General features: G+C 41.1%; 1 protein-coding gene across 3 annotated transcripts in view; it reads left to right on the top strand.

The window, feature by feature from the left end:
• The first annotated feature begins 2,105 nt into the window (after window positions 1–2,105).
• The window catches only part of Hibch (3-hydroxyisobutyryl-CoA hydrolase), an 80,080-nt gene continuing 66,311 nt past the window's right edge, over window positions 2,106–15,874 (top strand). The window contains exons 1-3 of one of the 3 annotated variants that reach the window (XM_008835623.3): window positions 2,111–2,266; window positions 8,981–9,082; window positions 9,228–9,270. Coding sequence is in view for 2 of the 3 variants with exons in the window: in XM_008835621.3 (XP_008833843.1) it covers window positions 2,232–2,266; window positions 9,228–9,270 (78 nt within the window). In the remaining variant the exon portion in view is untranslated. Of the gene's footprint in view, window positions 2,267–8,980; window positions 9,083–9,227; window positions 9,271–15,874 lie in introns of all 3 variants that reach the window. The other 2 variants (XM_008835621.3, XM_008835622.3) reach the window with 2 other exon arrangements.

Below are 15,874 nucleotides of genomic sequence, written 5' to 3' on the forward strand. Positions count from 1 at the left end.
AAAGTAATTAATACACTAAATAAATCAATAAAATAAAAAAATTTAAATGATTAATTGCAGAGCATTAAGCGTAACAGGGCACTTCTAAGCGTGGAGACTTGTAAGACACAGGTCACATGCACATGAAGTTATGGGGACGAGGAAGATTTGGTTTTGGCTGCAACAAGAAAGCCCATCTTCTTTCCAGTAAAGCATGCTGGATAGGTTGACTCATTTATTTTTGCCCCTAATGAATGATGGCATTAGATGGTGTCTTAGTTACTTATTCTGTTGCTGTGATAAAACACTATGACCAAGGCAACTATAGAAGGAAGAGTTTATTTGGGCTTATGGTTCCAGGGGGATAAGAGTCCATCATGGCAGGGAGGAATGGCAGGAGGCAGCTCGAGAAGAAAGCTGAGCCCTCACATCTTCAAGCATACACAGGAAGCAGAGAGGGAGATCCTGGAAGTGGGACAGGGCTATGTGCTCTCAAAGCCTACCCCAATGATGTGTTTCCTCCAGCAAGGTTGTACTTCCTAAGCCTCCCCAAACAGCACCATCAACTGACCAAGTATTCAAATACTTAGAGACTATGGGGGGCATTTTCATTCAAACCACCACAGATAGTAAAGTCAAATGGTATTGCTTGTACCTAGTTAAGGACTTTAATTGTAGGCTAAGACTTCCTTGAACGGTGTCTGTTATTTTCCTCTGTTCTCTGGGTAGAAAGACAATTTGAGATAAAATATTTGACAGTGTATCTCCTTAAATGCCAAGGACTAGCAATAACTTCTTTAAGGCTGGAGATATGGCTCATGGGTTCCATCCCCAGTGTCATATACAAATACTCCTTTAATTTCTCCTTTTCTGAAATACTTGACTGAATCTCTTATTTCTAATAAACATGTCAATAGTTTTTGGTGATGGAATGCTTACCGCTAGACATCTGGGTGGATCTAGAGGCAACTCAACAGTAGAGGGTAGTGGCTTAAATACTGGTTTCATTTAAGAATAAGCTGCTTCCTGATGTAATTATACTTTCACTGACAAGGGCAACTTTTAGTTTATTTGCTGAGCACATATATGGTCTCTCTGTTTTTCTGTCCTTTTTTTTGAAAATTTTAAAAATGGAATTTTTGAGAATTTCATAAAATACATTTTGATCATATTTAGAATCCCTCCCGCCATATGAACTTACAGCAATGGTGACAGCATGCATAAGACCCATGCAAGCTCAGACCAGACAAAAGCTGAGCATAGAAATGAGGAAATGGATAAGAAGTCCCAACCTTAGCTGAAGAACTGTTGGCAACCAATGACTACTGGGAGAGGGAGACTTGGTCTTCTTCAAGGGAGTGCCGCTAGATAGGTTGACCGGGCCTAAGTGGGTGGACTCACACCGAGGGGCATTTGGGGACACAAACTTGGCTCTGTAGGCCTTAACATGTATCTACGGTCTCTTAATCAGATATTTTTGTTTGTCACTGAGGACGAGTGAGGGCTAACTTTCCCCAAGAAAATAGGAAATGCTGTTACAGAAAGGAGTTCAGCTACACCTCGTGAGGAATAAACTACATTGCTTTTTCCCTGCTAGAGAATGTATTTCATCTGTTTGGTTCCAAAGAACATTAAGTTTACTATTTTTTCTTTTTCTGAGATGGGGGTCCTACAATGTAGCCTGGGAGTGGCCTTCACCTTATGACCATTTCCCAGCCTCAGCCGTTTCACGCTGGAATTACAGGTGTACACCACCAGGCCCATTTTAAATTGATAGTCTTAATTTCAAAAGTATTAAAATGCCACAAAACTGTTTCACAACAATCCTTGCTGGCCAAAATAGCAAGTTAAAACTGGATTTTTCTCATGGTAGCCTGTAGAGGGCAATTTCATTTTCCTACACATCCAACCCTCCTTATTTTCTCCTCCTTTCAGTCCTCCATCTCCCCTTAGGCTCCTCCCCTGCCGCTCCCTCCTAGGCCCCGCCCAGGCCCCACCCCAGTAAGGCTCCGCCCCCTCCAGTCCTCGCTTCCTCCCGCCCCCGGGTCCCGCCCCCCTCCCCCGACCCCTTAGCTCTTTTTTGGGCCCCGCCCCTCAGCGCCGCGCAGCGGAAGTGCGCGCGGTGGGCGGCTCTGGGCCGCTGGGGGACTTGTGGTCAGTGTCCTTCTTCCGGCCACGGTGGGCGGGACTGACGCGTGGTGCAATCCGAGTTCGTCTCTCTCCGCGGCTTCTAAGCTCTGAGTTTTTAGACCATGGGGCAGCAGGATGTGTGGCGGCTCCTGACGAGGTGAGTGAGCGAGCGAGCTAGCGGCTAAAGGGCCCGCCAGCCGTCCGCTTCCGCCGGGTGGGAAAACATCGCGCGTGTCCGCGACTGGCCTTGTACTTTGAGTCGCCCTTGGGGGCACAGTGTCCAGCCCTTTCGGCCAGGCCGGTCCACAGCTCTGTCCTGTGACTGCTTCCTCCAACATCTTTGCAGCAGCGCCTTCATTTTCCGCCCTCCTGGCTTTCATTCAGCCTTGCCCTCAGGCTCGCTCTTGGACTCCTGTTTTTCGTTTTTGAAGCGGGGTACGTCGGTGAACATGCAGTGAACCCACCTGATGTATTGCGCGGGATTTTTTCTGTAGCTAACACGTGCATTGCCTGTCCGTGCACCTGTCTATGCTCCTGGTCTAGGCACTGGGTTAGCTTTTTCAGCTGCTGCAGCGGCAACACAGGTAACACAGAACAGTGCTGTGGACATCTGACGTGGCTTGGTGGAGAACGTGTGCAACTTTTAACTTTTTTTTTTTTTGGTCTTTTTGAGACAGGGTCTCACTGTAGTCCCAGCTGCCCTGGAACTCACTATGTAGACCAGGCTGGCCTTGAATTCACAGAGCTACGTCTAAAGGCGTGCACCACCACGCCGGGCGCAACTTTTAACTTTTTGACAGTGCTCCTCACTGCAGCTTGAGCCCGGAAGAGGTAGCAATCATTTTAGGAGTTTAGGCTACATCAATCTGGACTCCTACTGCCTGCACTGTCCAGTCAAACAGGGAACGCATCTTTGTTCCTCTGCAAGTTTGAATGTTTCTTTGGGCTTAGTTTCTGTTGGGGCTAGAGAGTTGGCCCAGCATTTAAGAACATGTACTACTCTAGCAGGGGAACTGAAGTTCACTTCCGAGCATGGCCCACAACCATATGTAACTCCAGCTTCAGGGTATCCGACATCCTCTTCTGGACTCTGTGGGCACCTGCGCTCACATGCTGACATAAGCACACATACACATAAATCTTAAAGAGTAGTTACTGTTTCAGAGGAAAGTGCCTAGCATTGTATCCACTGACCTGATTCTCAAATGTGACTCATACATTGAAGAGCTGTATTTCTTGCTTTCTTAGTACCTTAAAATTAGTCCCAGTACCTCTTAACCATCTAATGGAAACGTGGCAAATATGAATTTCAGTGCATACAAAATTATTTGCCCTTATTTCACCCTACATTTCAAAATGTGGACTGAGTAGATCAAGACAGGACCAAATTTGGAGATTTTGATACAAGATGCCTTTTTTAGATCTAGTCCTGCAATGGGTATTAATCTAGCAAAAGACAACCAAGGCCAAGGTTATAAGTCTACTGGAGTGTAATCCACAAATATATTCTAGGATATGAGTGTTTCTGGGAAGAAAAGGTTGTGTGCCTTGGTAGGCATGGTTGGGAAACTCCACTGAACTTAGGCTTCTTTCTTCTTCGCCAGCACTGCCGTATGTTCCTATAACCACTTCCACTGAGGTGTCAATGTAGCTATTGAGCATTTTTCTTTGTCCTCATATCACTTCTTTGAAAATATATCTCAAATTTATAATGTAACCTGATTTACTCTGAGCTCTAGTCCTGAATGCCTCAATTGCACTTTAAATATAAGTACTCAGAGATGTGACTTGTTTTTTTTTTTTTAGATTAAAACATCTTTTTCATTAGAAAATATTTTTATTGAGTTTTTGTGCATTTCATATAATAGATCTTAAGTTAAGACCTGCTCCCTATACCTCCCCACACAGCGAATTCCTGCATTATGTCATATATGTTAAGTCCTATCAGGACAAGCATTTGTCCCCAGATATCCTTTGGTGCAAGTTCATCTACTGCAGTCTAGTCAGACTATCTAGAGTCACTGCCTTAAAGAAGATCTACATTCCCTCACCCAGCAGTAACCAATTGCCAGTAGTTTCTCAGTTAGGCTTGGGGCCTGCTGCCCATTTCCTCTGTTCTCTGCTGAGTTTTTGTCTGATTGCGTCTACATGGGTCTTGTGCATGCTGTCACCATTGTTGTAAGTTCATATGAGCAAGTTCCCAGTGGCCTGAAAGTTTCTGTTTCCTTATGTTCATGGACCAACCCTGGCTCTTACAGTCTTTCTGCCTCTTCAGCAATGATCCCTGAGCCATGGGTGGTTGAGGTGTAATGTAGGATTCCTGTCCAGGGGCATGCACTCTGCAGTCTCGGATTCTCTAAAACTTGGCCAGTTGTGGCCTTCTGTGTGCATCACACTTGTATGAGGAAGCTTTGCTGGTGAGAATTGATGGATGCCATAGTATGCTCTCTACCCCCTGTTCCACTATGTTCTATGAGCCTTAGGTGTCAAGATTACACTGTAGATGTTTCACTTAGGGCTGGGTATCTCTCAGACATATTCTCTGTGACCAGTTGTGGAACTCTATGATAGCCTCCATGTGTTGCAAAAAGAAGCTTCTTTGATGGGTGGTATATGGTATATTTGTCTGTTAATATAAAGATCCATATTTAGCAGTGAGAAGTTTCATTTGTGTAGAGATATGCCAGAGATAGGGTTTTCTGCAGGATCTATAACCTCTCCAGCCACGTATATTTGGCTATACTTACATTGCCACCCATGAGTTCCCTCCCATTGAGAGGGCTTTAAGTCCATTTAGATAGCTGTTGATTACCCCCGGATAACAGTACAGCTACTGCACCAATAGAGGTAGTTTGCTGTGCCAGTTGTTGTGGCAACCTGTTTTCTTGATACTATCATTTTTCTAGATTTCTAAAGTTGTCTTTTTTGCTAGATTTTTAAAAAATTAGCATACAAAGTAATGAGTTTCATTATGGCATTTTTCATACATACTGTTCTTGCTGACCCTCTTTCCCCCACTGCCCTCCCCTGCCCTCCTGTCCCCCTCTTGGTGGTCTCCTTCTCCCTCAGTAGCCTCTGTCTGCTTTCATGTCACATTATTCTGTTATTGTCATCCTCTTTCAACCTTCTGTAGCCCTTCCTTAAGATCCCCCTCATGGTTCCCTTTCTAGTTTTATGACATCTACACACACACACACACACGAGAAAACATCCTGTATTTGCCTTTCTGAGTCTGGCATACTTTAAGATAATAACTGTAAGTTCTATCTAGTTTCCTATAAATGTTGTGATTTCAGTTTTCTTTGTGGCTATAAAATTCTGTTGTGTTTGTGTGCCACATTTTCGTTATCATTCATCCGCTGATAGACATCGAGACTTGGTTCCATTTCCTAGCTGTTGTGAGTAGTGAGCAGTAAACACGGATATTCAGGTACCTCTGTGGTAGGGCTTAGAGTCCTTTCCTAGGAAAAGTTATCTAAATTCTTCTACACTCAGACCTTACCTCTTCCTGCTGACTCAGATTTATCCAACACTCTCAATTTTAGGACTTGTTTATTTTGCAGAAACTTAATGGACTTACCCTCTTCCCAATTTGAGCTCTGTATATGACTGCTAGAGAAATATTAAGTTTTACTTCAATATCTGTTTTTTATCTACTTAGAAGCTCTCAGAAGTACTGTACCTCCTGGTCATGGAATTACTAAAATAAAAATTTCCCAGCCTAGATCTCCAGGATTTGGCTTCAGTTTACTTTATGAATAAAACACTCAGTGTGTGCTAGCTGCTGGGAGGCACGGATGTGGGCAGACTAGTTATCCTATAAGCAGTCTGTAGTAAGTGATCTTATTGTTCCTTATGTAAGACCCTTGATGTCTGAAAGGAGAGCACACGTGGAACAAATACTTATACAAAGAGGTATTTAGTTGCTAATCTTGGTAAGTGTCTTTAGGGAAAAAGTACAGATAAGGGAAAGCCAGATTTAACTAGAGGACATCAGCTCTTTTTAAAGAGCTTGTTGTTTAAGTTTCAGTAACACTGACGTCCGCTTTGTACTCTAACTGCAGTGTTTGGCTCTTGCTTTTTGCTGCCGGGTTCCTGGTTCTTGCACTTCTACTTGGTTGCTTTATGGTTGAAGAGAGGCACAATCTTTGACGCTCTGTCACATCTTTTTTTCGTGCCAGGAGACACAAATCAGAGCACAGAGGCCAAATGAAAGCATTTAGTGATGTTGGCTACCTGACAGTGGTGGGGACCAGTGGGGGACTGGGGAGCCAGGGGGAAGGCTGTGCAAGGGAGGCAGCTTCTTAGTCCTGGCATTGATGCTGCTAACATAGATCCACTCTTCCCATAATTACCAGTTTGTTTGTTTGTTTTTTTCTAGAAAAGCTGGAAAGTTAGGTGAAATCCCTTGATTTAAAAAAAAAAAAGTTTAAAAATGCCATACTAACAAATAAGACCAAAATAGTAACAAAACACATTTGTGAGCAGGCAGTGGCTTTCTTGTTTATTCCTCACAGATAGCAGAGGTTCCAGTGCCTCTGCTTGTCCCTGTGTGTCACCTTAAGTCTTTAGTCCTAACTTTCTTTTAGGCGCCAGTGTCTTCTCATTTGTTGTTGAATGATTATGCTTTCTGTTACAGCAATATCTATAGATTCATATGTCATCCTGTCAAACAGCTAGCTTCCTTTCTAATCTTCTCAGTACCTGTTCACTCCTGTTGTTGTCTCTTGACACCAAGTCTTCTTTTCTAAACTTTCACTTGCTAACTCCATAGATACACTGTTCTTCTCCCTTATCACTTCATTCCGGAATTGCTGACCTAATTTTTTTTTTTTTTGCCCTTTTAATAACTTACCCTGCCAACTTCTGGTGTAATGTATTAGCCTTTCTTTCATCATATCGTCTTGTTTGAACAGTTTCAGGTAGAGTTGTGTAATTTTGTAGGGCTGTTTTTGTTTTATTGGATAATTGCAACATGTTTCTAAATGAAGTTTTTATCCTACGATAATTGTTTTTACACCTTAGTGTGTATTATAATCATCCAGTGGATTTACTGAACAGATTTCTCTGTACCACTCCATAGTTTTTGTTTAGTAGATCTCTCTGGGGGAGCAAATAATTTGCATTTCAAACCAGGTTCTCAGCATATGCTGGTTCTTGTCCAGGAACCACGCTTTGAGAAACCAAGCTCACATCACATGAAGGGATTGAAATAAACATGATGCCAAAGTGAATAAAGCAATGAACAGTGTCTATGAGATGTGCATATGCCTTCCTTCTGTCCTCTAGATAACAGTTTTGGAGGCAATGGGAAGGAGATAACGAATTCAGAATTATTTGGAGACTGAATTATCAAATATGTGCTTTAAAGTGTAAAAGTTAATACAAAATTTTATATTTTTGTAGTGCTAAAGATCAAACCAAGTGCCTCATGTATGCCAGGCAAGTGCTGTACCACCGAGCTATATCCCTTGAACCCAAGGTCAGATTTTAAACAAAGTTGAGTATGAATGAGTCTAAACAGGAATATGATTATTTAGATAGTATACATATCTGTTGACGGTGCAGCCCCTGTCAAGTGCTATGCTACTGATTCCTTCTTTGACTCTTCTTCCTAGGTCTTAAAATAGTTTCTTCAATAAGATACGTGCAAACCAGGGTATTCCAACAACAGTATTTTAAAATGTACAGTCACTACATTGTGAGTTTCTCAAGGGCAGAGAGCATTGCTGTCTTTGGGGAACTCTTCGAAAAGGAACAAAGCATAAGGGTAGAATTTGATTAATTTTCACAAGCCAAATATGTTTAAGTTAGTGGCAGCTGTATCAAGAAACAAGCCATTGCCTGCATTTTTGGAAGCCCTCCTCATGTCCCTTCTAGCCACGACCTTCTTTAATCTTGGGTTTTACCTTTTTACTTTCTTATTGAATGATAATTTACATAAGGTACTTCAGTGTATTGTTCTGAAGTTTATAGCTTAGTGGACTTTCCTATGTAGTCCTGAAACCATCATCTGGATATAGACTTTTAGTTAGGTTTTGTGAGACAGAATTTTGCTGTGTTGCTCAGACTGGCCTTGAACTCAGGATCCTCCTGCCTTACATGTGCTGGGATTACAAGTGTGCATCACCATACCTGCTGTGTTCAGATGATTTTCAGCCCTCCATGTTTCTCATGCCCCTCCCCAGCTACTCCATCATACAATTTTTTGAAATCTGTTTTCTGTCACTTTTGCTAAGCTGTATGTTAGCTGTTTTCCTAACTTAACACTTAAAATCTTGATTACTCCTGTGTTTTGGAGTTTATAATTAAAACTAATGTAAGACTTGTGCAGATTTTCTTGGGGATGTATGCTTTCAACTCATCAGGTAAAACTCAGAGTGGGATTGCTAGATCATATGGTGGTGTAAACCTCTATCCGCCAAGCATCATAGCCATCGTCTTCATCAGAGCAGTTCTAACTGCTTGCAAGAGATACCACACTGCAAATCAGGCTTGTTGACCATGGACAATCCCTCAAAGAAGGAGGAATTGGAGAGAGTTATTAGACCCTCACCTGAGATTCTAGCCTCTCCATCCTGTACCTGCCCTGCCCTTCATATGTAATTCTGCCCTGACTGCACATGACCTAATGGTCTTTGGAGGTGCTAGAGTGTATAGATGGTGGAAGGCTAAGGTGAGACATTCTGGTGGTGCAGCTGCTTTGGGGTCACCCACACTCCTGTAAGGTATCACCTCATCCATGTTCTATAAGTAATACTATAAACTCATTGGTTCACAAGTTGGACTTTGGTGGATTTGTACTTTGGTTTGTCTTTGGTGCTCTTTAAGAGGGGTTACGCTATATGAAGGGTTTGTTTATGTCCCCAAGGAATGAGTTCCTGAGACACTTGGGAAGACGGTATTTAGTTTCGGAAGAAACTGCCAAAGTCCATTAACATGGCTGTGTCATTTCATGCTGTACCTGTCAACAGTGAGTGAGATTTAAATCTCTTTTTGTTTTGAAGTTACTATTATAGTAATCTTTTAAAGAAGCTTAAGTAGATGACAGTATGGTGTTTGTAAATCAAGACATGATTGCTGGTGGCACTGTGCTCATTCTATTCCATTTGTTTCAGGTTTAGTTCATTCAAAAGAACCAGTATCATTTTGCAACATTTGGTAAGTCTGGACTTTGTTTTGCTGGAGTTATTAGTTATGAAACAACTTAAATATCATTTTTAGAGGAATAGAAAAATACCCGGATGACAAGTTTCCTTGACCTTGGTACACCATTCTTCTGGGTTTCACAATAAGACTTGCCACCTCCTACAAGGTCTGTGTATTGTAAGGCTGCTATAAAGAATATGGGTAAGCTTGAATGACTGGGTCTAAATCGAGAGGCTACAGCTTAATCTTAGATACTTGGTCTCTTGTAGCCTCCTTTTTAATGATATTTACCTTATAGGGATTACAAATAAAAAAAGATAAGCCTAGCAGAGTGCTTGATTATAAATAATAATTTTGCATGTTATCAATTATTGTACCTTGCAACACTTAACTGTCCATAGTTTATCAGATAATGGGAAAATATTTTTATTATTTTTTGTGTCTTTTTAAAAAACATTTTTAATTGAATTTTTGCAATTTCTATACAATATAATTTGATATTTAGGTCCCCTTCCTTACCTGCACCTCCCCTTATTGTCCCCCTGTCCAATTTAGTGTACTCAATTATATATAATAAGGCCATACAGTTTAACTTGTGTCCCCAAATGTCCTTCAGTGAGAATCCATCGTCTGGAGTCTTGTTAACCTACCAAGAGTCCCATCCTTTAAAGAGACACTCCCCACTACCAGCAACCATTGGTTGCCAAAAGTTCCTTAGACTGGGTTGGGATTTCTTACCCAAGTCCCCATGTCTATGCTGGGATTTTTGTCTGGCTTGAGCTTGTATAGGATTTGTGTATGCTGTCACCATTACTCTGAGTTCATATGAGTAACTGACTAGCTATCTGGAAAACTCTTGTGGTCATTTTTATGGGGTGTGTGTGTGTGTGTGTGTGTGTGTGTGTGTGTGTATGCAAAAAACATTTGATTATAATCAACTGACTTAAGCTTTGCTTGGGATGGCTTATGTAGTATGTAATATGTACTGTGTAACCTTCTAAAATTTAGAAATTTTTCTCAATGAAGGGGTTATTGCCTCATTTCTATTTTATGGGTCAGAAATTGGGGGGAGACAGAGAAGCCAAGTAGCATGCCCTAATGTCACCCCAAGTAGGTAAGGTGTAGTTTGAGGTCTGGGAATTTGGGTTCATTGACTTTACTGCATTCCCTGCCTCGATAGGAGAGGGTGCAGAGAAACTGCTGTGTATTGACTACCTTAGTTATATTGACATGGAGATGGAAATGTGAAAACTGCAGCACCCTTTCTTGCCCTTACTTCTTATTTATTGTAGTCAGCTGATATAAATGGGAACATGTTGATAAAGTTATTGCCTAGGAACAGAATTTGGGACAATGTCAGCAATTGACATTTAGACATATGTGTATACATCAAGGTGGATGGAATGATATTACAGTGCAGATCATAAGGAACTATGGTAACATGGGGCATATGCCACTTTGGGGGAAGGTAATTTCAACTCTTATCAGGTCCTGAGAGCTGAGTGGTTCTGGGTCCCAGTGATTTCTTTGACAAGTGCTTTGGGGGACAGAGAAGTTACATCCCAAGCAGTCATTCTGTGACCCTTCTAAGAGAGCCAATAAAGGGTCGTGCAGTCATGACCCTTTATTGCATATTGTGGTGGAAGTATGCCCTCAGCAGCAGTATAATAGGCAGATATATGAGACAGGACTGATTTGTGATAATAGTACGGCATTCTGAGTGACCGTTCCAAGATAGAGAGTAGGACTAGAACCCAGAAATGGGCGTCGTCAAGCCATTGAAAACCAGTCACTCCTGCTAATGAGGCATCATTTGTATGTGTGGACTGATTTGGACATATTCTTAAAAAAATATTCATGGAAAGGTTTCTTTTTTCTTCTTTTTCCACGATGTATTTTAAGCTCTTAAGCAACATTTTAGTGTAATGTGGGCAAGGTCATTTCTCCCATATAACTGACCTGGTCATGAAGAAAGCTTCCATTTTCCTTGCCATTCTTTTTTCCTTTTAGAAAGTAGTTCTTTTCAGAACGGAGGTAAAGTGTTTGGACTGCGTGAACTGAGACTGTACTTGTCATTCTTATGATGGTTTACACGTTCTTATTTTGTTTATGTCTAGATGATGTCCTAAAGTTTGTATTAATCAAGTTATAACTCAGGCCACCTGAACAGGCATTCATCAATGCTTTGCGTATGCAAAGAGACAAGTGCTTTGAGATACTGATATGAAAAAGAGAGCTCCTGACTCTAAATTTGAATAGTCTCTAATACAAGAGAGGGTATACCATATATTGTGGTGAAAAGTCCAATAAATTAGAAGTATGAGCAAAGGTGGAATAGACTAGTTTAAACTTTGTAACCAATGAAATAAATCCTCCTTAAGGTTTCCTTTGTTTGATCTGGGCCTGAAAACATGAGTTAGAATTTCAACAGGTAGAAATGTGAGTGGGAGAAGTACAGGGCGTCAGATCCCCTGGAACTAGAGTTATTAATGGTTGTTAGTCACAGTGTGGGTGCTGGGAAGTGAACCCAGGTCCTTTGCAAGAGCATCCAGTGCTCTTATCCATGGAGCCATCTCTTTAGTCCCCTAAAGGTAATTCCTGAATCCACTTGACTCTGAAGTTTATTTTGTTTCAATTATACATACTGCAAGAACTTGGAGCGATGGACGTTGCTTAGGATTAATTAGTGTGCATTATGTAGCATGCTTGGCGATGATTAGCCCAAAAGTTTGCCTGTGATCAGAGATTATAGAGATTTAAAGCTTGTATTCATTAACGTGGATGTTCGTAAAGCTAATGAGTAGTCCTTGAGTCAAGATGAGAATTGTCTACGTTTCTTCAATGATAGTATAAAGGGTGGACCATTGGACAAAGATTCTGCATGTATACCAAAAGGTGAGCTATTACAATATTGTGTGGCTAGGACAATGAGAAAGGGAAATAGCAGACAGATGAGAGTGTTGTTTTAAAGGAGAGTCTCTGGTACTTGGTAACAGCCTCAAGTTGTAGGTAGAGAGGAGTAGAGAAGAGGGCTAGTCAAAAAATAATACAAGCATTCTCAGCTTGGTTGACTGAGAAGCTGTTTTAATTTTACTTCATATGAGGATTTCAGAAGAGACACATTTGGTGGAGAGATATCTGTTGGTGAATTTGGTTTTAAACAATTGAAATTGAAGTGCTGTTGTGGTTTGACTCTGAAATGTGTGGCTATTACAGTTGTATTTCATATAGAGTTCTTTGTATCTTAGGTTATGTCTGTGTTTAGATCTGTTCTTTAGCTGATCAGTAAACTTGACTCAAGTACATTATCAACATTATAGAGAATGAAATTTGACATTTGGAAGTATGATTTCTTTTGTGATTTTTATATATCGTTTTCTTTCATCATAGCAGTTAATTTAGTGCTAGTTAGATAAGGAAACTAAATTATTTAGCTTCATGCTTCACAAGCCTAATCAATCACTCTTTTTTTTTTTTTTTTTTTTTTTTTTTTTTTTTTTTGTCTTTTTGAGACAGGGTCTCCCTGTAGCCCCCGCTGTCCTGGAACTCACTATGTAGACCAGGCTGGCCTTGAACTCACAGATATCCGCCTGCCTCTGCCTCCCAGGTGCTGGGATTAAAGGTGTGCGCCACCATGCCTGGCTATCACTCTTTTTAAAAAAATCATTAAAATTTTTAGGACAACTATGGTGGCACATACCCATAATCTCAGCCCTTGAGAGGCAAAGGCCAGGAGGATTGCAGGTTCAAGGTCAGCCTGGGTTACATAGTGAACGCAAGATCATCCTGGGCTATACCGTGAGATCCTGTTTTATACTGTACACTGTTCCCATGTGGGGTTTAAATTATTGTCCTTTGATAAAGGAAGTTGTTAAGAATGGTGGTGCCACTCCAATCTTTGCAGGGTAAATCATTCTCATACCAGCCTGGGTCTCTGCGATCCTTCCCAACCTAGACTTCAGGACCTGAGCTCCATCCTTGAGATCTCCATGTGCCTGAGACCTTTGAGCTCCTACCCTAACCTATGGCCAACTTCTTCACCTAGCAGCCCCCATCCCACCCTGTTGATGCAGGAGTCTGGAATCAAACTCAAAAGTAGCACCTAGCTCTAGCTGAACTGAGACTACATCTTCTACCCCATTTGCACATCAACATAAAGTAGCTCCCAAAGTGAATGCCAAGCACCTCTTAGCTGAGCCATAACCCAACTAGTTGGGGAAACAACAAACGAGATACAAACAAACATTCAAGAAAGCCAAGGTCACTACCCATACCAAGAAACACCACCACACAAGTCCAGGTGCCTAGGTCTCATCAAAAAAATAAAAACAACAACAACCAGGATAATCTGGCTACTACAAAAATTAACAACCCCAGCTTAATATTTCCTGAGAATAACCTAGTGGATGCACAAGACAATGATTTCAAAATAGCAATTATAAATATGGTCAAGGAGCTTAAAGAGCCTATGAATAAAAAATTGAATAAAGAACATGAAAACACAAACAATCAAGTGAAATAACTAAAACAAAAGAGAATCTCTGAAGAAAAGCCAGTCTAAATAAAACTTGAAATAAAAAGCTCAGGAACTCAAACAGAAATCTTAGAGGAAAGAGCAAAACAGAAGTAGAGGAAATGGAATAGAGAACATCAGATTTTGAAGTCGAGCTTGGGGAAATGGATTGCTCAATCAACAACCCAGGAATGGAATATGCAAGACTTCTGGAACACTGTAAAATGACTAAACCTATGAATCATAGGTATACAAGAAGGAGAAGAAACCTAAATCAAAGACACGGAAAATATTTTTAATAAAATCACAGAAGAAAACTTCCCAAATCTAGGGATCTTTCAACTCTCACCAGAGAAGTTTCCTTATGCAACAGTTGGTAATTAACACAGAAACTCACAGCTGGCCAATGTGCTGAGAACAAGAGGCCACAGAGTGCTTATCCCTGATTAGGACACCTATATTTAACTTCTGCCTCCTAAGACTAAGGGATCACTATTGAAGAGTGGGCAGAAAGAGTATAAGAACCAGGAGTGCTTTATGACTACAAGGAAACAGTTTTCCAGGTAGCTGGTCAGTTATTCATATGAACTCACAGCAATGGTGACAGCATGCACAAGTCCCGTGCAAGCTCAAACGAGACAGAATTCCAGCACAGATATAGGGAAATGGGTAAGAAACCCAACCCAACCTAAGGAACCTTTGGCAACCAATGACTGCTAAGAAGGGGAGAGACAGTCTCTTTGAAGGATGAGACTCTTGGTAGGTTAACCAGGCTCCAGTGGATGGACTCACACTGAAGGACATTAGGGGACACAAATTAGACTTTAATAGGCCATATGCCCCTTTGGAACCATAAGCTCTTCCTTTTATAAGTTCCCTTTGTTATGGTCTTTCTATCACAGACATATATATAATAGAGTACATTAAATTATATTGTATGAAAATCACAGAAATAAAAATTTTTAATTAAGAAAGAAAGAAAGAAAAAAAGCATTGCCGGTGTCATAAGCCCTGATAGTTGTGTTTTACTGAATCCTATAAAACTGCTGTGTAGTTAAACCCTTATTTCTTACAGGTGTTACGTCAGTACTGTACATTACTTGAATGGTTATATTCTGTGGGACCCTAAGTTGTGTTTAGGCAGCTGCTTTTCAGATACTTAGCATGCAAGTCTGAAAGCCTGTAGCCTGGCCGTGCTGCTCATTTTCTCAGCCAGCCTTTGTTGCCCTTGTGTTTAGCATCTTACCATTTCCAGATATTCATATTCATGGCTTATGGCTTAGCACTTGCTACTCTACCTGAAGAACATCTCCCTGTTTCTTTGTACACGAAGCTCAGGCCAGGTACTACTCTTTCTCAAGTTGTCCATAGCTACTGTAGTAATAATTATTTGCTACTGCTGTAAGAATTATTTGAAATGTAGTAACAAACAACTCTTATCTGTAGGGAGAAAAGAAGGTCCTTCACTGGTGAATAGGGGATGTGAAGGAAAAGTAAAGGCAAGAGTAGTTAGCATTACAAGTTCTAGACAGGGAACCAGAAAAAAAAGTCAGAACAGGGCAAATTTCAAATGTTCATATCTGAGTCCATTGGGATTTCTTGATGAGAGCTTCCAAAAGCATCCCTCTGTTGGGTTCCTCCTCATTTTTCTTTTGTCTGCCAAGGTTGGACTTGAGAGTGATGGACTCAGGATTTGTTTTCAAGCACTTTGATAGCTGTTGGAGTGGCTAGAATCAGTGTTGGTTCCCTCTCAAAGGCTTGTAGATAGGGGGAGAAAACACTACCCCAGTTGCCTCACCCTGTGTCCCTGTTCAGCATGGAAGATGCTAGAGCAGTCTGCATTCTGATTTCCTATCAATAATTTGGGTAACCTCTTCAGAGGATGGTGTGATAATAGGAGGTAGGAATTGGCTAGGCAGCTAGGGTAAAAATACCCCAAAGAAAAGTAGCCAGTTTCTTGGCTAAAAGGCAAAATGTCCTTGTGCCTCTTAGCAGCATATTCTGTTCCAAAGGCCAAAAATGTCAAAAGTATTTCGGAGTTGTTATTGAATCCTTGAAAGATTTTAGGGTTACCTCTTCAGCGGGGGGAATGTTAGAGTAGGA

Source organism: Nannospalax galili, unplaced genomic scaffold (assembly GCF_000622305.1).
Source record: "Nannospalax galili isolate Female #2095 unplaced genomic scaffold, S.galili_v1.0 scaffold115, whole genome shotgun sequence".
Taxonomy (NCBI): Eukaryota; Metazoa; Chordata; class Mammalia; order Rodentia; family Spalacidae; genus Nannospalax; species Nannospalax galili.